Genomic DNA, 22650 nt, shown 5'->3' with positions numbered 1-22650 from the left:
CCTGGCCTTGGAGGATAAAAGCGGCATTGAGTGGGCCGTGAGGCTAGACGTCTGTCCTTAAGGCTGTGCTTTAGCAAAGGAGCGTAAACAGCGGGGACTGTTGAGGTTTCAGGCAGTGAATTGCTGGGGCCCATCCCTGGAGGAGGATTTTGCCACATATTTGTCAAATTTATATTGTAGAAGATACTTTGGGAACCGTGTGGAGGGATGACTTTGAGGGGGATGAGGCTGGAGGCGGGAGGCTGGCCCAGTAGTGATGATGGCTGTGAGAAACGAGGGGCCCTGGGCCAGGCTCCCACATCGGCCCTGAGAGTGGTCCAGGCCTCAGGCGTGCTGGGAAGCACAGTCAGCAGGTGGTGATCTGTGATGACACTGAGAGTCAGAGAGCAGTAGTGACGCTTGCAGGTGGTGCCTGTACCATGAACGTCAAGACTGAAGGCTACTGGGTGAGTGGAGAGCTGGGCCCATGTGCACTGAGCCTGGAGCCTCACACCAGCCTTCAGGCACGACTGCTTAAAGAAGACTGCACTTCAGTAAACACAAGAAACATTCTCCAGAGGCCTACTTACTTTAGCCTATTGGTTAGACAGAAAAAAACCTATGTAGAGCTGATTCACTTTGCTGTACGGTAGAAACTAATACAACATTATAAATCAACCGTATTCCAATAAAAATTAATTAAAAAAAAAACAATAAAAGCGGGGATGGCGGACTTCCCTGGTGGCGCAGTGGTTAAGAATCCGCCTGCCAATGCACGGGACACGGGTTCGAGCCCTGATCCGGGAAGACCCCACATGCCGTGGAGCAACTAAGCACATGCGCCACAACTACTGAGCCTGTGCTCTAGAGCCCACGAGCCATAACTACTGAGCCCATGTGCCACAACTACTGAAGCCCGCACACCTAGAGCCCATGCTCCGCAACAAGAGAAGCCACCGCAGTGAGAGGCCCGCACACCGCAACGAAGAGCAGCCCCCGCTCGCCGCAACTAGAGAAAGCCTGCGCGCAGCAACGAAGACCCAATGCAGCCATAAATAAATTAGTTAATTAAATAAATTTAAAATAAATAAATAAATAAAAGCAGGGGTGGCAAACCATGGGCCAAATCTGGACCTCCCTCTGTTTTGTACAACTTGAAAGCTAAGAATGGTTTTTAAACTTTCAATGTTTGAAAAACATCAAAAGCAGAATAATATCTTATGACATAAAAATTATACAAAATTTAAATTTCAGTGTCCATAAACAAAGGTGTTCTTTTAATTCAAAAAAAAAAAGAAACCTGGAATAAGAGATTATTGTACTTTCAATGGAAATTCACCCAGTGTTGTGTAATTTAGATGGTACACTGGAGCATGTTTGTCATTAACATGAAGCCTACTGAAGAGGTCTCTGTTTAATCACAGGGAACTTGACTTGAAGAATATTCTTGTATTGTGTGTCAGAAAATACATGTGTAGCCTTTTAAAAAGATGGACGTAGCCATGTGTCAGTAACAGATTTCACAATAGATTACAGGTATACAGAAGTTTTATTTCGATAGCATCAGACTCATCTGTTCAGGTTTTTACTTAACAAAATGAGAGAAGAAGAGCACTATGGCCATACCTGTGCTCTCAAATGCACTTGCGTGGTAATGCATGATGTAAGAAAGTTGATGTGTAAGTGTCGTATAAGGGAATTGTTTTGTGTTCCTAAATGCTTTTATTCTATCAGAAAGTTTTAAGTGCACATATTATAAGATTTTTATGTCAGTCTTTGTTAATTTGCTATTTGAATGTCTGAGTGTTCTAAATATAATTCATGGGTTTATTGAAGATTGATTTCTTTTTCTTTGGGTTACTAAATATTTTCTGATGTTTGGTTTGAAGTACATATTAAGGTGTGAATTTTTTAAATTTTCTGGGGTATAGTAAGAATTATAAATCTTTCACTGTGCATTACTATGTTCCTTTTGTAGTGTTTGTTACTTTTTGTCTTTTTTCTTTGTTTTCATTTATTGTGTATTTTACAACTAATATAAATTGAAGGAAAAAAAGTTAAGCTAAACAGTAAAAGAATTTTCCCTTTTTGTTGAAGTCCAGTTTTCTCAAATACTTTGTTTTATTTTGTTTAAAGGGGTTTGTCTTGGCTGTTACTATCATGAGGGAAGCAACTGATGAATTTCGGCGTTTTCAGCGAGACAAGGAAGTGAATTCACAACTATACAGCAAGCTTACAGTAAGAGGTGAGCAAGACACTTTTAATTCAGTTTATCATTGTTTAATGTAATCATCATTTTAGAATTAACATAAATGCAAGGAAACGTCTTAATTTTGTTACTGAAAATAGTATTATGCGATTGTGTGTTGTCTAATTAATTTTCTTATAATAATATAATGCATATAATTTCAGGGTAGCTTTTTATTCATTCTCTAGATGCTTGGATGTATGTGTTTATGAATATTAATATATACACAAACCCTTAAACGCATGCACACATACATATACATAACTATTAGTAGTTTTAGAGTGCGCTCTGTTACAGTTTGTGTATAACGCACATGTACTGGAGACACGTGAAACTCAACTGGTGTGCACACACTGTCTGTGAGGGGTAGTTGTCACTGCCTCTAAAGCCTCTCTTTGCTTTAGATTTTAAACACAATCATTAAGGTCAGACATCTGGTATCATGGCCTTAAACTCTCCTTCAGGAAGAGGACTTTGAGCAGCTGAAACAAATGTCGTGATCCAAAATGGTAATGACGTGTACCGATTTCCCTGTAACCTTCATTTAAGGCTTTAACCCCTGCCTAGTTTATGTTTTTGAGAGTTGTTTATTTGGTTTTTCAGTCCATTGTAGAAAAGAAGCAATGTATTAGGGAGAGAGTGGGTGAAGCTATTACAGGTAAGCGTGATGACAGTAGAAAGTGACAGTGAGAAACTAAATGGAAATTCATAATGACTCAGAGCCTGTTTAAAAATGGAGAAGTTTAGAGTGGAGTTTATGTCTTCTGTTTATACGTGGACATTTGTGCAATGAATTATTATTATTTTTTAGTTGTCCAAAAAGTGTTTTTATGCTTTATTGGGATATTTTTCACATAAAATTCATCCATTTAAAATATACACTTCAGTAGTTTTGCGTATATCACAGAGTTATGAAACCATCACCACCATCTGATTTCAGAACATTTTTAACATTCTAGAAAGAAGCTCTGAATATCTATTAGCAGGCATTTCCCACTCTTGCCGCTTCCCTATCCCACTCCAGCCCCAGGCAACCACTGATCTACTTTCTATCTCTATGGATTTGCCTGTTCTAAACATTTCATATAAATGGAGTCACGTAGTGTGTGGCCTTTTGTCACTGTTTTCTGACACTTGGCATCATGTTTTCAAGGTGCATTCATGTTGCAGCACATACCAGTACTTAGCGTCTTTTTCTTGCCAGGTGATATTCTACTGTATGATATATCATAAGGATGAACATTTGGGTTGTTTCCACTTTTAGGCCATTATAAATAATGCTGCTGTGAACATTTGTGTACACGTTTTGTGTGAACGTTGTTTTTATTTCTTTTGTATATATACCAAGGCATGAAATTACTGGATTGCACGGTAATTCCATGTTTTTGAGGAATTGCCAAACTATTTTCATAATTGGCTGCACCGTTTTACGTTTCCACCAGCAATGTGAGAGGGTTCAGTTTCTCCACATCTTCAACAACACTTGTCTGTCTTTTTGACTGTAGCCATCCTAGTGGGTGTGAAGTGGTATCTCACTGTGGCTTCAGTTTGCATTTCCCTAATGACTAATGATGTTAAACGTCTTTTCATGTGCTTTCTGGCCATTAGTACATCTTCTCTGGAGCAATGTTTATTCATATCTTTGCCTGCTTTTAAACTGAGGTATTTGTTTTAATTGTTGAGCTGTGGGAGTTCTTTCTGTATTCTGGATTTAAGTCCCACGTTAGATACATATGACTTGGAACTATATTGTCTCATTCTGTGAGTTGTATTTTTTCTTTCTTGATGGTGTCCCCTGATACACAAAAGTTTTAATTTTCATGAAGTCCGAGTTCATCTGTTTTCTTCTTTTTGTCACTTATGTTTTGGGGTTGTATCTAAGGAACAATTTGCCAACCCAAAGTTACAACAATTTACTTCTGTATTTTCTTCTAGGAGTTTTATAGTTTTAGCTCTTACATTCAGGTCTGTGACCCGTTTTCATTTTGTATTTTGTGTGTGATATGTGATATGGTTTCTCATTCTTTTGCATGTGAATATCAAGTTGTCCCAGTATCATTTGTTGAAAAGACTGTTCTTTCTCAATTGAATTGAAAAATTAATTATTAAAAAGCTTTAATGCTTAAAGTATTGGCATGGTAGAGGAAAGGTGTGTTGTAGAAAATAAGGTAAGCTTTAGCTTTGGGGAAAAGAATCCCCAGAATGGCCAGGTAAATTAGGTGTAACTTTGGTTTGTCTATTTTAGAATACAGTATAGGTCCTGGCTTATGTTTTAAATTGTTTTGTATTGTGGAATTTGGGCTGAGCAGAGATTTGTTTCTGGGCACTAATTGTATCATTCACAAATAAACGGTGCGGTGATGTCAGCAAAAATGACAGAGTACGCAGCTCCACAAATCAAGCAGAAAGTGGCAGAGCTAACTTCATCAAAACTCTGGAAAACAGTCAAACTTTACAGCATCCAGGTGATTGTAGCATCCAGGAAAAGGCCTCCTAAAAATCGTAGGAAAGCTTTTTGGTATTTTCACCTGCCCTTGCTCCACCCCCTCCCTGTCATGGCACCCGCCTGGAAGACAGCAGCAGCCATGTTCCCAGTCTGGGCTCTGGACCTGGCTCTGGAGGGCACAGAGCAGGACGAGCTTACAGAGCATTGTGTCTGTCTGTCTAACCTGTCTGGGGGCTACTTGAAGGACTGACCCAGTTAGCTCGCCTGTCTTTCACCTAACTTGGAATTCAGGGCAGGAAAGCTGAAAAGCTGCAGGCGTTTCTTCTTGTGTAAGGCTTGGGTACAGCCAGAGTAGCCGGGCAAAGATTAGTTGGGGTTCACACACGAGAGTGTCACTTCCAGGCAGGAAAAGATGCGAGAGAATCCAAAGTGCCCCTGTTTGCTCGGGGAATTTTGAAAGCTGCATTCAAGGCCAGAGCTGGATGCAAGCTCAGAAAAGGCCTGAAAAGGTCTTTTGCTTCTGACCAATTTCTAGGCTCAGGGCAGGCGGAAGCGAAGGCTGAGGCAGAGTTATAAACAGCCAGGCTAAGTGACAGGGTCCCCAGCACAGAGCCACAGTCTGCAAAGGCTGGGAGAGGCTGTTCTTCCTTTCTGTCTTCTTTCTTCCCTCCCTCCCTCCCTCCCTCTTTGTCACCATACGTGACAAAGAATACATGCTTTACAAAAATAGTTTAGAAAAGTCACTAAATATACATGGCTATAGCATATAACAAGCAGCAAAACAAACCCAGAAGAGGGGGAAATAGCTCATTTCCTGGGTTACCAGATTATAATACTCAAAATGTCCAGTTTTCCACAAAAAATTACAAAGCATGCAAAGAAAGTGTAGCCCATTCACAGAAAAAATTAACAGAAACTGTCTCTGATGAAGCCCAGACATTGGACTTACTAGACAAACACGATGTCATCTGCCTCAGATATGCTCAGGAAGCTAAGGGAAACAATGGACAAATTGCTAGAAGATACCAGAATGATATGTTAACAAATGGAGAATATCAGTAAAGGTATGTAAGTTTTAAAAAAAGAAGCAAGAAATTCTGGTGCTGAAAAGTACAATAGATGAAGAGAGAAACTCACTAGAGAGTTTCATTAGCAGATTTGAGCTGGCAGAAGAAAGAATCAGTGAACTTGAACCTAGGTCACTTGAAATTATCCAGTCTGAGGAGCAAGAAGTAGAATGAAGAAAAATAAATAGATCCTAAGAGACTTGTGGGGTAGCGTCAAGTGTACTAAGGTACACGTGATGGGACTCTTAGAAGGAGAGGAGAGAGAAAGCACAGAGAGAATATTTGAAGGAATAATGGCCATTAACTCCCCGAATTTGAGAAAGGACGCAAATCTACACATTTCAGGAAGTTCACTGAACCCCAGAAGGATAAATGCAGAGATCCACACTAAGACACATTGCCATCAAGCAGTTGGACCCCAGGACCAAGAGCACACCCTGCAGACAGCAAGAGAGGCGGCTTAGCACATACAAGGGGGTCCTCAGTGAGGTGACGAGCCACCTGCAGACTTCTCATCAGAAACCGTAGAGGCCAGGGCGAAGTGGGGTGGTGTTTTTAAAATTGGAAAAGGAGACACCGTCAACAGAAAATTCTATGCTAGTAAAACTATCACTCAAAAATGAAGCCGAAATTAAGATATTCCCAGATAAATTCAGAATTAAAAATAGGGACTCAACCACACATACACATACGCCCATGTTATCGCTGCACTGTATGCAGTCGCCAAAAGGTGGTGGCAGTCCAGACGTCCATCAGTCGATGGATGGATGGATAAACAAATTATGGTCTGTTCATACATTGGGATATCGGGATAGTATTTAGCTATGACAATTAATGAAATGCTGGTACATGATAGAATGTGAATGAACCCTGAAAACACTGTGCTGTGTAAGAGAAGCCACACACTAAAGGTCATATATTGTATGCATACGCCCATGTTATTGCTGCACTATATACAGTCGCCAAAAGGTGATGGCAGTCCAGATGTCCATCAGTGGATGGATGGATGGATGGATAAACAAATTATGGTCTGTTCATACATTGGGATATTGGGATATTATTTAGCTATGACAATTAATGAAATGCTGATACATGATAGAATGTGAATGAACCCTGAAAATACTGTGCTGTGTAAGAGAAGCCACACACTAAAGGTCATATATTGTATGACGTCATTCTTTTGAAATATGCAGAAGAGGTAAGTTAATAGATAGAGAATGCAGATTGTGGTTGCCGTGGCCTGGGGAAGTAGGGAATGGCAGCTGCTTAATGGGTATGAGGTTCTTTTGTGGTGATGAACATGTCTTGGAACGTGACAGAGTTGGTTGCACGATACTGTGAATGTCCTGAGTGCCACTGAATCGTTTACCTTAAAGTGGCTGACTTTATGTCATTCTCACCTAACATAGTATAAGATGATGAGGAAGACAGACTGGGATATATCTTTTACAACTCTGTAATATTTGAATTCAACATACTCAAAACAATTTCAGTAGTTTCATTTCAAATGCAAGTGAACATTTACGTTTTTTAAAAAAATTGGTCATCATTGCCTGTGATCTGAGAAATCGACATTTCCCATGTAGATAGATGACGGTAGCGACAGCTGCCCTTTTGGACTCCCGTGTGTGTCAGAGCACTTTCACTGCTCATTCACATAACCACTGCCCAGGGGTGGCTGGTGTGGTCTCCAGTGACAATGAGAAGCCTGAAGCTCATGCTAAATAATTTGCCCTAAGTTGCCATCCTTCTTGGCAGAGTTCGTATTTGAACCTGGACCCTCTGACCTCAAATTCAGTGTTCTTTCAGCTGTGGCACATTGCTTCGTGGCTGGTTATTCCGATGTAAATGATTGATAAGTAAAATCTAGTATATAGAAAGTGCATATGTATGCTTATTATTGAGTATAGTTTAAAATTTATTTTTTGAATGGCATTGATTTCTTTCTGTGATTTGTTGTATCATTTTACAGCATGTGAACTTTTTATATTTAGAGTTCTCAAGCACATTCTTGTAGAAATACATTGAGAAAATGTTGTGTTGTTATTTTTTTCTTTTGAAAAGGAAAGCCACTTCCACTGTTAAATATGCTAACGTCTTGAAGGTGCTGTGTTTGGAAGCAGAGAATATTTTAACTCTGGCATATGACCTTAGTGAACACGGAATGATTTTTAGTTTGCTCTTTATTTCATTGCCCGATAAGCTGCTTTTCTTGCGTGGGAATTTTCCATACCTGTTGCTGCTACCTTCCTTCCTTTCTCTTTATGACTACTTGTATTGTTCATTATCTCCTAGTGAATAGCACCAGAGGCAGAGTCAAGGAAGAGAAAATAAAATAGATTTTCCTACTTCTTGGCAGCTTTTGCAAAGAGTTTGAATTGTGTGGCCATTCTACTTTTGGATTCTTGGAAACAATGCTGTTTTTTTCTATTGTTGCTAGGGAGTCATGTATAGATTGTATACCTTGTTTGTAATCATGCAGGTGGCTAGTTCACAATTCATTTCCACAAATATTTACTAAGTACCCACTATGTGTTGGGTACCGTGATAACTTGATGAGATTCAAACATGGATAAGTCCTGAACTAAGCTTTTTAAAGAGCTCATGCAGTCAGTATTCTAGCAGATAGGATCAATTCTGAAGTCTTCATTTATTTGTTTGTGTTTTCATCAGCCGCCGGATCTCAGCAGGGCTAAGTTATGTCAACCACTATTAGTGTATTTCCCAAATTTAAACCTAAAGCTAACATGGAACTTGATATTTAGAAATGAAACGAATTAATTTTGTGCTGCTGGGTCCTTCATACAGCTTGTGATGATTGTTTCCCAGTATATCTTAGTTATTTCTTTTTTATTTTTTAATAAATTTATTTATTTTTATTTATTTATTTTTGGCTGCGTTTGGTCTTCGTTGCTGCGCGTGGACTCTCTCTACTTGTGGCGAGCGGGGGCTGCTCTTCGTTGCGGTGCGCAGGCTTCTCACTGCGGTGGCTTCTCTTGTTGCGGAGCACGGGCTCTAGGCCCGCGGGCTTCAGTAGTTGTGGCTTGCGGGCTTCAGTAGTTGTGGAGCACGGGCTTCAGTAGTTGTGGCTCGTGGGCTCTAGAGCGCAGGCTCAGTAGTTGTGGTGCACGGGCTTAGTTGCTCCGCGGCATGTGGGATCTTCCCGGACCAGGGATTGAACCCGTGTCCCCTGCATTGGCAGGCGGATTCTCAACCACTGCACCAGCAGGAAAGCCCCTGACTATTTTAATTTCCTTACAGTATTTCTGTGTTTTCATTTTTTATACTTGAATTTTTACTCCATTTGCAATTTTACGTGTAAAAGTATGTATTATATGGAGAAAGGATCTGCCTTTTTTTTCTCAAATGGTCAGTTAGTTACTTTAAAACCAGTTATTCAAGTTACTAACTTCTCTCAGATCTTTGAGAAATACGTTAGATTTGTTTTGGCCCTTTCCTCTAGTTTCTGTGCTCTTCCACTGATTCATCCAAATTTCCATGCCAGTCCCATGCCAGTTTTAAATGTTCCTTTACAGTACATTCTGGTATCTTGGGAAACCTCTCTGTTCCTCCCTCCTCCCCTCCCTCCACCAGTTATTTTCATTTTTTTCTTGTGTTCTCTGAGAAGCATGAAACGCTCTAAATATAAGAGTCCTGGGGAACTTTCTGTCTGCTCGTGACTTAGGCCAGTGGCCCCTCCGGCAGCCTCACAGCTGTCTTGCTGCCTCCATCTGTGGATTTCTTCACTGTCTCCAGTTCTCCACACGTAAGCGGATTGAGAAGTAAACCACTGTCATGTGGGTTATGTAAACGTTAGAGGAAAAGAGAGACCAGGGACTGTCTTGAACTAGGTTTGCTCACATCCCTCTCCATAGTGACATGACCGTACACACTCAGGTAGGACACTTGGGGTTTGTCCATGGGGTGCGTCCATGGCAGAGCGAGACTGCTTTTTTTGTACTGTTTCTGATTTTAGTGATTGAGAGTCTTAGAACTTGTTAATTATGAACCATTCATATTAACAATATTTTGTATCTTAACCTTTGATAGATATTTAAGAAGCCTATGTAACTATAGGAAACAAAGGTTAGAAATTTCTTTTATGCAAACAACAGAGGGCTTAATGAACACTTTGGAGTGTGTCCTCTCCTTATTGATACCATATAATTTCTATTTGTATCTGTTTGTTGGTAAAATATCTAACGTTTGAGATACTTATTAAAATTTTCAAACTGTTGTGATTTTCTACAAAATCTTTATCTGGTGAATGCAGTGAATTACTGTTGATACTTACTTCAGCGTTTGGTTCTGCATATGGCTTTAGGCGAAAGTGTGTGCGCTGGCCGGCTGTAAAGCCTGCCTGATAGCCTCCTCTGGCAGCCCCTGGGGTCTCTCTTGGCAACTGCATAGATGGCTTGGGCTCCCTTAGCCAGCGAGAGGCTAATATAGTTTATCCGGTGAATAACATTCAGTGTTTTATCTGTAAATATTTCTTATCGTAATGTAGTATTTCATTATTCCAGTATTCCTCCCAAAGCTATTCCAGCTCTTTTTTTACTGATAGTAAAGGAAAAAGAATTGATTGTGTTTAATTTGAGCATCTTAATTTTTTTGTTGTTGCTTAAGAATGTTATTAAATAATACTTTCGTTATTGCTAGTGAATGTTTAAGAGTAAACATTGGTTACTTTTGTCAGGATGCTTTATAATTCTTACCCCCAGGCTGTAGTATTTCTTTTTTTTTCTTATTTCCTAGGCTGTAATTATACAGTCCATTTGTTGTTATATTTTATTTCACTCTGCCTTACTTAATCTTGCTAGAATATAAGCTGCCCATTTTGTTCCCACGTTTGTCCCTGGCCTGTACTAGGGAAGGGTGTCCACGTGCCCTGAGTTAATCCTGACTTCCTCTGGCACCCTCAACTTCGTCAGCCGAGGTCAAGGGGAAGCCTGTGCCCTGCCCAGCTTCAGCCGGGGTCAGGATGGGGTCCTGGACTCCCCAGGCCTCTCAGCCTGAGCGCAGTCTCGGCCTGTGTACCCCAGGACTAGCCTCACGGGACCTTCATCTTTGTTCGTGTCTCAGACTTTAAAATCACTCTTCATCTTCTGCGTCTTAATCACCACGAGATTCTGTACGTCTTCATTCTTAGCATTGCCCTTTCTTCACTGTGCCTTTGGAATTCTGGTTTCTTCATCACCTGAGCCTTTCCATCATCAGACTCCTCTGAATGTGCCTTCTTGCTTTCATTAAAATGTGGCTCTTCTCTGAGGGTCCTGCTTCCCCTGCAAGTCTCCTAAATGTTTGCTGTTTTTCTCCCATAACCTTGGGGCCACTTGACCTGGAATTAGAGTCCCTTCCTATCTTTGTAGCTTATTCCCTCTTGCACCTGCCTCCGGCTATTTTTCAACCGCCAGTTCATTGATCTAACACCTTTGTGCTGTTCCTTGCCCCTTTGATGTTCTAGTTGATGAAGTCCAATGTATCAGTTTTTTCTTTTATGTTTGTGCTTTTGGTGTCCTGAGAACTCTTTGCCTAAACTCAAGTTCACAAAGATTTTCGTTACATTTATTTCTCTGATGTTTCTTCTTCTAGAGGTTTTTTAGTTTTAGGATTTGCATTATATGACAGGTCTTTTGAGTAGTTTTGTATTGGTACAAGGTGTGCGTGTTGTTGTTTCTAGCACCAATTTTTGAAAAAGTGATCCCTTTACCACCACGTTGCCTTACACTTTTGTCAACAATTAGTTGTCTTTCATGTGTGGGTTTATTTCTAGACTCTCTCTTCACTCTGTTGATCTGTTCGTCTCTCTTTGTGCTAAAACAATGCTCTTTTGATTAGTGTTGTTTCATAATAATTCTTGAAAGCAGTAGCGTTTGCCCTCCAACTTTGTTTTTCATTTTTCGAGTTGTTTTGGCTAGACTAGATCCTTTGTATTTCCATGTGACTTTTATAAATTTATTTATTATTTATCTATCTATCTATCTATTTATTTATTTATTATTTTTGGCTGTGTTGGGTCTTCGTTGCTGCGCGTGGGCTTTCTCTAGTTGCGGTGAGCGGGGGCTACTCCTCGCTGTGGTGCACGGGCTTCTCATTGCAAGTGGCCTCTCCTGTTGCGGAGCACGGGCTCTAGGCGCACAGGCTTCAGTAGTTGTGGCATGCGGGCTCAGTAGTTGTGGCTCGCGGGCCCCAGAGCGCAGGCTCAGTAGTCATGGCGCACAGGCTTAGTTGCTCCGCGGCATGTGGGATCTTCCCGGACCAGGGCTCGAACCTGTGTCCCCCTGCACTGACAGGCAGACTCTTAGTCACTGCGCCACCAGGGAAGTCCCTCCATGTGACTTTTAGAATCAGTTTGTTAATTTCTATTTTAAAAAAAGCCTGCTGGGATTTTGATTGGGATTGCATTGAATCTATAGATAAATCTGGGGGAGAATTGACATTTTAATAGTATTAAGTCTTCTGATCCATGAATGAGATATATCTCTTCCTTTATTTAGGTGTTTTAAAATTTCTCTCAGCAATACTTTGGTTTTTTTTCAGAGTATAGGTCCCTCTCTTAATATAATATGATGTGGTATAATATAATATAATACAGTATAGTATAAAACTCATTTCCCAACTACCCACCTTGCTTCATAATCTGTTTTAAGTTAGGCTCCTACCTCCACACCCACTTAAAATGTTGAGAGAGTTGGGGGAGAATGCCATTCCCACCCAAATAATGAAGACAGGCCCAATAACCTGCTGATGTCACGGGTGGTGGTCTGCCCAGGAAGCAGTACCTGTTAATCTGAAGTGACCTTCTAGAGGGCTCCTTATATGCGATCAAGTGCTTTTTTAAAAAGTTGTGTAATTATCTCTCACTCTTATCTCCTTGTGTGTTTTGTTGGGAAGTAAGTAATTAATGCATTTTCATCCTTATTTGATAATGTCTGTGTCTAGTTAGTTGTGGTTTTTATGGTAATGCTCTCTTCAATCCATTCTGGCATTTGACCCATTTTAACTGATGAGGAGTAGAATGGTTATCAACTCCTTCTGTTCTTTTAAAATGGGTTAAGTTTGGATATGCATTTGCGAAGAACAAACTAAATGTCCTAGAAGTGCACAGGATCTGAAATTTGGTAGACACTCAGGTGTTTGAATATTTATAGCATTATAGCATTTTAAGCACATTGTGTAGTGGTGTGTGTAAAATCCTGCTGATGCTTATACAGGTTACAGAAGGCTTCATGGGGCTATATTTGCTGTGTAATTAAGGAGGTCTGGGGAGGGAGGGGTTTCAGTCAAAAGGAACAGCAAGTGCAGAGAACCTGTAAGAACAGGCAAGGGCCTCACACGGTTGTAGGAGAAGGTGCCAGACTAAGATAGAGCAGGAGCAAAGGGAAACACAGACAGTAGATGCAGCCGGAAAGTTAATTTGAGATCAGCTGTGAAGAATGTGTATACACGCTGCAAATCTGATTATCTTCTAAGTAATTGTCCAATAATGGAGGGTTTGGGGTGAGGATGAACATAATCCTTAGTTTTTCAACTAGCTCGTTTGGAATTATGCTGAATTCGGGAAATAATAACGGTGGCGACCATTTAGTTGTGTCTTGTCTCTACAGGTGACGCTGACGAGTGGCAGTGAGAGTGGTAGACAGGGCACGTGGTTAGACACTCTGCAGGAAGAAGAGTGGCTCTTGGAGTGATTTTTGATCTCTCTTCGGAGGAGCCAATAAAACTTGGTTCATGGGGCAAGTTAGATAAATGCTTTCCTCCCGTGAGGAGGAGCACATAAGCCGTCGTACTTTCGAGGCACAGTGGCGGGGAACATTTACTGCTAGAAAGAAAGACTTACCTGCAGTGGTTTAGAGAGAGGAAAGGACTGTTGTTACCTTACTTGGTAATATTCACTATTAACTATTTCATCAAAAGAAAAAGGCTGGTAAGGTACGACTTCCTGAGTACGTACTTGACAGTAAATGGAATAGGATATTTTTAAGGAAAACTGTCATTAGGTTTAAATACTGGTGTACACATTGAAGTATCTTTGTTACTGTATTTAGAAGTTGCTTGTATCAAGCGTAGCTCTGAAGTTACTAAATTTTAAATGCCCATTCAGTAAACACTGTGTTGTTGATGGTTCCATTGGTTTGTGAGAGCAGGTGGCCGTTGTGTGTTTTCTATGTGCTGTGACTTATAAAACTTAAGGAATATCTCTTGTTACCAGTCTCTTCCAACTCTGATATTAGTACGTTGCTAGCTAGGATCAGCTATCAGTTCAGCTCACAAAGGGTGGCCAGAAATCAAACCGTTAGTGGAGGCGTGGACTGTGCAGAAGAGGCTGCGGAAGGTCATGATGCTGGGCTGTCGGTGCTGGACAGGTGCATGGGCAGTGGGTGGCTTTCCTCCATCTTTCCTGCCTGATGCCTTCGCTGTTCTTTGGGAAAGAGAACAGAGAAGTCCGTGAGTTCATGTGACAAAGGCTGTAAAGGAAGTGCAGGCAGTCCCCCCGAACACAAGATTAGAATTATTAAGAGAGTTCAGAACTGTTGAACAATTTGACCAGTTCTTCAAAATTTAGAAATGTGTACTTTGAACAGATAAGTGAGGCAGATTATCATACTGATTTGACACTGTGCTGTGTTTAGCCTTCTCGTATTTTGTTCATGTTGTAATATTGTAAGAGTTGAGAACTTTCAACAGTGCATTTTACCATAAACTGTTTTACTTAACCATGTAACTGCTAGTAAGTTCCATAGAAATGAATAGCGATCACAACTAATGCCTAAAAATTAAAGGCTATTAAATATAAATTGTGTCTGTTACCATGTGAGAGAATAATAAATCTCTCAGAAATGTAAGGTCTTGATTAAGGAGTCAAAAAAGGATGCGTTTTCTTTGTTTCAAAATAGTTTAAAATTATTTACATTTACTACATCTTATGACTGCAACTATTTCTCTCTTTTTTAAATATGTCTATTAAAATGTAAAAAAGCAGAAGGAAGGAAAAGTGGATTGGAGAATAGAAGAGAAAATAAAATTAAATGATAAGACAGGAATTCTGTTGAGTTAATACTCAGGGAGTATGAGATCAGTGATATGTCTTTACTGCCTGATGCTTAGCTATAAAAAACATAATAGTGGGAGTACAGACCTGAAGCTTGAAGTGACCAACTGAAAAAAAAGATTTAAAGTAGACATTCTTTTGCAAATATGTTTTTTGGCTACTAATTGATGTATACTTATCACTTAGGAAAATATCGTAAGATTTGCTTCACATGCAATTCTAAAGAACTTTGCTATTTTATAATATGAATAAAAAGTAGCTTCATCTCCCCCCTAAAAAGTAACTCCAGCCCTTATGTATTTATTGTATAATTGAGGAACATGGAAAAATATAACAGCAAAAATATAATATTTACAAAACTTTTTGATATCCTCAAGACAAATTGTTAGGAACTGGTATAGTTCCATTGAAACTCAGCTGCTTTAAGAGGTATTTAGGAAATTAGGCTTTATAATAAGTTGAATTGGTCTAAAAGTCAGTGTAATGACTGGTAATGTTAGTATTTGATAATGTAATATGAACTTAGCTCTTGTTCTGTTAGCTTTCAGAATAAAGTGAATGTAATAGAAGTGGACCTTTTCCCATGTCAAAACAGTAGTTACAAAAATGTCAAGGCAGATCCATAAGGCTGTTGCTGGTTTCAAAAGGGAGATGGACAGAGGGAGGGAGACCAAGATAGGGAGGTGGGGAGAGAGGGACGGAGGGGGAGAAACAGAGGGGCGAAGGGAGGCAGGGAGGGAGGAGACACAGGGAGCGAGAACTGAATCAAGTCCTGTTGCTGCTTCAGGACGATGTCTCCCATTGTGCACGTCAGCTTCTCACCTCCTCTCTGTGGCACTGACATGGTGTAGATGTTGTGTGTTAGATTTTGTAAGTGATTACAATGCACTAGATACTAGAGAGACAATTTAAGAATTTACACAGTATACCATGTGGAAGCATCACTTTTTGTGTAACTCTCTAGACCTTAGTTTTCAGTCCTGACTTGTGTCTGTAAAGCTACTAGTGGAGGGTGATTTTACATGTAATTTTCTTCGTTTCTTTTTTCTGTCAGTTATGTGCCAATCAGTACTATCTATCCACAATATTAATGTAAGGATTTTACATCTCCATGTTACTCAGCTTCAGTCATCAAATTATTTTATTTAGTGATATTTTTGATCATCCGTAACTTGACTCAGACCTGAAATAATGGCAGATGTGGGAAGAACTTTCCAGATGGAATCCTCTTCCCCATTCTTGCACGTCTTTTATTGGGGGATAGTTAACTGTATTTGGGAGTTCACTAGGAGAAGTTAATTTTTAACGACTGTGTCTATCTGAAATAAATTTATTTTGAAAGTATAAGTATAGATAAATTTCTAAAGTGTTATTTTTTCCTCCCAAAGTTATTTCTAAAGTATTATTTATCAACTGAAAGTTTAACTCTGGTGTGCTATTATTTCCTTGAGTTGATTATACTTCTTCTTTTTTTTAAGGTAAAGTGCAAGTTAAGAGTTCAGACATACAAGTTGGAGACCTCATCATAGTGGAAAAGGTTGATGCATTTTTAATATATTTTAGACATGTATATGCCAGTTATTAACATTTAGCCTGATTGCAAGTAACTTTTGAATCTGAAGGAAATTGTTTGAGACATGTATTTTAAATCTTAACATCTTTGTGTAAGGTTTGATATATGTGAAGAAAAAAATATAGGTTTTTGTATAGTCTGTTTTGCTAAAGTACATTTCAGTGTGTGTAGGTAGTCATATTTTGTCTAAAATAAGACATGTTAACTGTTTATTGTTGCATTATCAGAATTATATCTTTTGACCAAAGAATTGTATTAGTTAGAACCTATTTATAATGGAATATGTTTCAGTTTCTAGAGCTTCCTTTTTCAGACAGATGTATTATATGTAATTATTGGATATTAATTCTTATGGCTTAAAAACTTAACGAGGGAAAAGTAAATGGAAACAAAAGAGGATTAGAAAGAAAAAGTTTAGGTCAATGTAGGAAGAAGCCATTTTAAAAACCCCACAGTGGTCAGAGGTGGCCGTCGACAGGCCGCTACTGGCCCGGAGTCTGGAGGCCTGGGCTGTCTGCCTTTGCGGAGAAGCGTTTCTGCCCGCATAGCCTTCCTGAGTAACGGTGACTGAGGGCATAGTCTTTTTGTTTTTCCTTTTTTAAGGCTCTAGAACAACATTTTAAAGAATATAGAATGAGAGGTTTTCATAAGGCCTCTTACAGAGGAGTGTGAGCCCCTGGTACCAGCTGATATCCACATGGGAACCCATGGGAACATAGCTAGCCTGAGCCGCCTCGTGGGGAGGTTTAGTGAGAGCCTTCTTCCTCAGGAGGAAAGTGGTCTTCATCTCATTGCAGTAATCTGTACACAGAGAATGCTTTGGGCTGTGTTTGTCAGATTTTACAGAAAGGAGAAAATTAAACATACTGATGTGCAACTTATTTTCGTAGTGTTCAGTTATATGGATACTGTAAGTTACTAACTTTTGATCCATTGTTAGATTTTGGATGGTTTCTGTCTTCTGCTATGAGAAGTGCTATAATGAACATTCTGGTACATACATCCTTGCAGGACTCTATAGGATAAATGCTGACAAGAAGGATGGCTGAGCCGAATGTTAGTCATATAAATTTTGATGCAAATTTTAAGGAACACCAACATTTGTTTTCTCAAGTTTCTGTGGTCAGGAATCTGGGTGCAACCTAGCTGCACCTCCTGGCTCTGGGTCCCCCTTAAGGCTCTTAGTCAAGTTGTGTCAAGGTGTCAGCCCAGTAGCCATCACCTCCAAGTTCCACAGGGGTGGAGCTGATGCCAGTCTCACTCTTGGGGTTGTTGGCAGGACTTAGTGCCTCTTTGGACTCAGGGCCTCAGTTCTACGAGCTTTTGGCCTGAGGCCACCCTCATTCCTGGCCACATGGGCCTCTCCACCAGGCAGCCCACCACCGGCCTGCCAGCAGGAGGGGGAAAGAGAGAGTGTGAGTGCCAGCAGAAAGGTTGCACAGTCTCCGAGACCTAGACTCCAGAGTTTTCCTCTTGACTTTTAGGAGGATGTCTCGTGTTTGTTGTGTTGAAGGTTAGGATAGAATCTCTCTTTGTGAATCAAATGAGTACTGTTTGGCCTTTTCGTTCTTTCATCTCTTATTTCCTCCTTAACTCTCCTATTTACCCTTTTTTTCCCATACCTCTGCTGTTTAGTTTGACGTAGCGGTACACTCACCTTCCTGTCTTCCCTCAGTCCCCCCATTTTTACTGAGTAACAGGTGCACCCTTCTTGGCCATCTCGTTAGTCATACAGGTAGATGTGAAAGAGAGATCTACATCTGTGTCTGGGTGTTCCTCTTCAGTGTCTCTCTGGCCTCACAGGTGTCTTCTCCATCAGTAAGAAAGATTGGTGAGTGACATAGGCCTCTGTAGACATCCAGGTAAAGGTTTTCCTTTGATGTGGAGCTGCACCTCTTTGTGTTTGTTTGTCATTTCAGTGTCCAGTGGATAGCACGTTGTGGATGACACACCAGTGTTACATATATGTGAGCATGTGTGTGGTATCCTGTGCTACTCTGAAATTTAAAGATTTGGTAGCAGAGCTAGAGGGAAGACTTCTAAAATGTTTTCACTAGCCTTAAGGAAGCACTGCTGCATACTAAAAAATAGGGGTGGCAGCACCTACCTGATTTAGTTTTTTATATTGCCAATTGTACTTTCATTTTCATATTAAAAATTTTCATATATTTCACTCTCCTGGAAAGCATTGAGTATTCTGAAGTTTGATAACATAGTTTCCAGTAACTACTGGGAAATGATAAATTTTTAGTAGTAGATTCATGGTATTTGTCAAACCAATTTTGTGATTTTGGTAGTGTTAAAAGATTTTTTTCTCGCCAGTTGATATAATCATCATAAGGAAATAGCAGAGATCTGGTAGCAAATGGCTTTGTCCTTCTACTTTTTATTTAAGAATTCTGGGAATACTTATCACTAACCAGAAAAGCTATTTCTCTTTTATTTGACCATATTCCTATTTATAAATTAGTGTTTGGATATTTCCATGGTGGATTTTATGTTATAGGATAGTTGTAATTTTTTATCTTAACATGGAATTAAAATTAGTACATCGATACTCATTTTATGGGTATTTAGAAGAATAATGCTAATCACCTTTGGCTCAGTGTTATAGACGTTAGTAGCCGTAGAACGTGGGAGAGCAGCAGCCTGGGACAGAAAGTGGAAAGAGGATGGTGCGGCCTTCAGTGTTCACTGCATCCGGGTTTAAACTCCTAGCTCTCCAGATTCAAATTCAGCCTAGGAGAAGTATGTCTTTGACATGTACCTGGAAATTGGGAGGGTAGGACCGTTCAGAGTCAAGGTCAGATGATCCTATATGCATGCAAGATGAAGCAAATTCCAAAGATTATCTCCCAGCTTAATAAGGAAACCTGAGCAGTATCTGAATTCTTAGACAGATGTAGGTATCAAAATCTCAGCAAGGTTTTTTCTTCGTTTGTTTGTTTTGTTTTTAAAGACAAAATAAGATTTTTCTAAAACTAATTTGGCAAGGCACAGGCCCTAACATGGCAAAAACAACCTTGACAAGGAGAATAAAGTGAAAAGAGTCACTCTCCTATTGTTAAGGCATACTTCCTACTATATTAATTAACATAGGGCAGAAGAAGGGTAGAAACAAAGATAATGAAACATCAATGGAGAACCCAGAAATAGACCCGCCCCAATATGCTCAAGTGATTTTTGACAAAGCGCAAAAGCAATTAAAATGGAGGATGGATAGCCTTTCGACAAAACAGGCTGGAACTATTGGACATCCATGGGTAAAAAATGAACCATAATCTAAATGTCACACCTTATATAGATATTAAATCAAAGTGGACCAGGGACTTAAATATATAATGTAAAACTGTAAAACTTTTAGAATAAAACAGGAGAAAATATTTAGAATCTAGTGTAGGAAAATAGTTTTTAGACTTGACACCAAAAGCACAATGCATATAAGGGTGAAATAGATAGATTGCATCATTAAAATTAAAAATCTGTGCTTTGTGAAAGAACATGTGAATATGGTGGAAAAACAGACTGGGAGAAAATATTTGTAAACCATATATCCACAAAGATTTGTATCTAGAATATGTAAAAACTCTTAATACTCAACAGTAAAAAAAAAATATCAAGTTAGAAAATGGGCAAAAAAAATAAAGAAACATTTAGCCAAAGAAGACATACAGGTAGAAAATAAGCATATGAAACGATATTCAACATCATTAGTTATCTGGAAATGCAAATGAAAACACAGTGAAATGTCACTACACGTATAGCAGAATGGCTACAGTGAAAAATGATGACAGCACGAATGCCGGCAGTGACGTGAAGACAGTGGTTCACGCATACAATTCATGTGGGGATATCAAATGTTACAGCTATTCTGGAAAATCATTAGACAGTCTGTTGAAAAACTAGGTATACAACTCTCATTTGACCCAGCAGTTGAACTTTTGGACCTTTGTCACAGGTAAATATTAATTTAGATTGGCACAAAAGCCTGAAAATGAATGTTTATACCTGCATTATTCATGATAGCCAAAAATCAGAAACAGTTCAGATATCCTGAATGGGTCATGGTCAGAGAAACTGCTGTACATTATACCATGGTAATTTCATGTTAAGGAAACACAGGTCCCTGCTCCTGTATTGCTCAGAGTCTTGAGAGGAGGGAAGAATAGAAAGTATCCAATAATTATTTTGAAGTTTCTAGTTTGTTTATTAATGCCTCATAGAAAATAAAACAGGATAAGGGAATAAAGGGTAATGGTTTAAAATTAAAATTAAGAAAAAAATTCCATGTATGATAGTATCAAAGGAATAAAATACTTATAAATAAAATGATTGTTAAGAATAAACTTAACAAAAGAACAAAACTTGTACTTTGAAAACGGCAAAACATTGTTAAAACACAGTAAAGAAGACCTGGATAAACAGAACGATGTCCCATGTTCGTGGATTAGAAGTATTCATATGTTAAAATGGCAATACTCCCAAACTGATCTACAGATTCAGTGCTGTCCCTCTTAACATCCCAGCTGACTTCTTTGCAGAAATTGACAAGCTGATTCTAAAATTCATATGGAAATACAAGAGATTCAGAATAGCCAAAGCAGTTTTTAAAAATGTGAACAAAATTGGCGTATTCACACTTCTCCATTTCAGAACTTTTTACAAAGTTAACATTAATCAGGACAGTATGGAATTGGCATAAATTAAACGTTGAGAGTCCAGAAATAAAGCCTTAAATTTCTGATTAATAGATTTTCAACAAGGGTGCCTAGAAAATTCAGTGGGATGGGGCTGTGTTTGGGTGGGTGTTTATTTTTGACCCAGTACTGATTGTGAGAGTCTTCATTTTGTTGTGTGCAGCTGTAATTCATTCATTCTGTGGTTACATAGTATGCCTGTTATCCCTTCTACTCTTGGTGGATATTTGGGTTGCTTCTAAGTTTTGCCTGCTAGGAATGATACCCCTGAGTCATGCTTGGCCATGTCTTTTGGCTCACACGTGCACACACTGCTGCTGCATGTGTACTGAGGGGTGGACTTGCTGGATCTTGGGGTGAGTGTGTGTGTTGCACTTGAGTACTTACTGCAGATGATTTTGCAAAGTGATGTATCAAATTATACTCAGATCAACAGTGAGTAAGAGTTCCCATTCCTTCATGTTTGCCAACACTTGGCGTTGCCAGCCTTTTAAATTTACCATTTCCAAATTATACATAGTGGTTGTGGTTTTAATGTGCATTTCTGTAAAGACTAACAAAGTTGGACACCTCTTCATATGATTTTGGATATCTTTCTTATTTGGGAAAAGCCGTGAGAATCTCTTGCTGTTTTTCTTCAGTTATCCTTTCTTAACAGTTTGCAGGCCTTCAAGTATTCTGGATGGGAGTCCTTTATTAGTTTTATGTTGTGAATATCTTTTCCTTACTAGTGTGCTTTGTGGAACAGAGATGCTTAATTTTAATGAAGTCAACCTTATTAATCTTTTCATCTGTAATCAGTTTTTTTTTAAATTTGTGGTGGTAAGGGGAAGGAATCTTGTTTAAGAAATCTCTTCCTACCAAAAAGTCATGAAAATATTCTTCTATATTATCTTTTAGGTTTTATTGTTTTGACTTTGACATTTAAAAAATTTTTATTTATTTATTTTTAAATTTTTGGCTGCATTGGGTCTTTGTTGCAGTGAGCAGGGGCTACTCTTCATCGTGGTGTGTGGACTTCTCATTGCAGTGGCTTCTCTTGTAGCGGAGCACGGGCTCTAGGCGCCCAGGCTTCAGTAGTTGTGGCACATGGGCTCAGTAGTTGTGGCTTGCAGGCTCTAGAGCGCAGGCTCCGTAGCTGTGGTGCACGGGCTTAGTTGCTCCGCGGCATGTGGGATCTTCCCGGACCAGGGCTCGAACCCGTGTCCCCTGCATTGGCAGGCGGATTCTTAACCACTGCACCACCAGGGAAGTCCCTGACTTTGACATTTAGAATTATAATTCGTTTGGAATAGATTTTCATGTTTCGATTGAAGTAGAGGCCAGGTATTATCTCTTCTCATCGCCCATGGGTATCTAGTTTTCTCAGCACTGTTTATTGAAAAGATGTCTGCAGTGCCAACTTTCTCATAAATCTGGTGTCCACAGATGTGTGGGCCGATTTCTGGATTCTCTGCTTTTACATTAATATAATCATCCATCTTAGTGGAATACCATCTTGTCTTAATTACTCTATTTTAATATTTAGTTTTGTTATGTTGTACAGACAACTGTCCATGTTGTTTCTCACACTTGTCTAGTCATTCTT

At 39.4% G+C, this 22650-nt stretch overlaps 1 protein-coding gene across 12 annotated transcripts in view; it reads left to right on the top strand.

The window, feature by feature from the left end:
• Positions 1-22650, top strand: part of ATP9B (ATPase phospholipid transporting 9B (putative)) — a 225459-nt gene that overhangs the window by 37469 nt on the left and 165340 nt on the right. For all 12 annotated transcript variants that reach the window (XM_082418507.1, XM_082418499.1, XM_082418501.1 and 9 more), the window contains 2 exons: positions 2116-2224; positions 16271-16329. In XM_082418507.1, coding sequence (XP_082274633.1) covers positions 2116-2224; positions 16271-16329 — 168 coding nt within the window. The remainder of the gene's footprint in view (positions 1-2115; positions 2225-16270; positions 16330-22650) is intronic.

The sequence above is a fragment of the Balaenoptera physalus genome (genome assembly GCF_965194825.1).
Source record: "Balaenoptera physalus genome assembly, chromosome: 12".
NCBI classification, from domain to species: Eukaryota; Metazoa; Chordata; class Mammalia; order Artiodactyla; family Balaenopteridae; genus Balaenoptera; species Balaenoptera physalus.
This window is presented reverse-complemented; position numbering and strand designations above follow the sequence as displayed.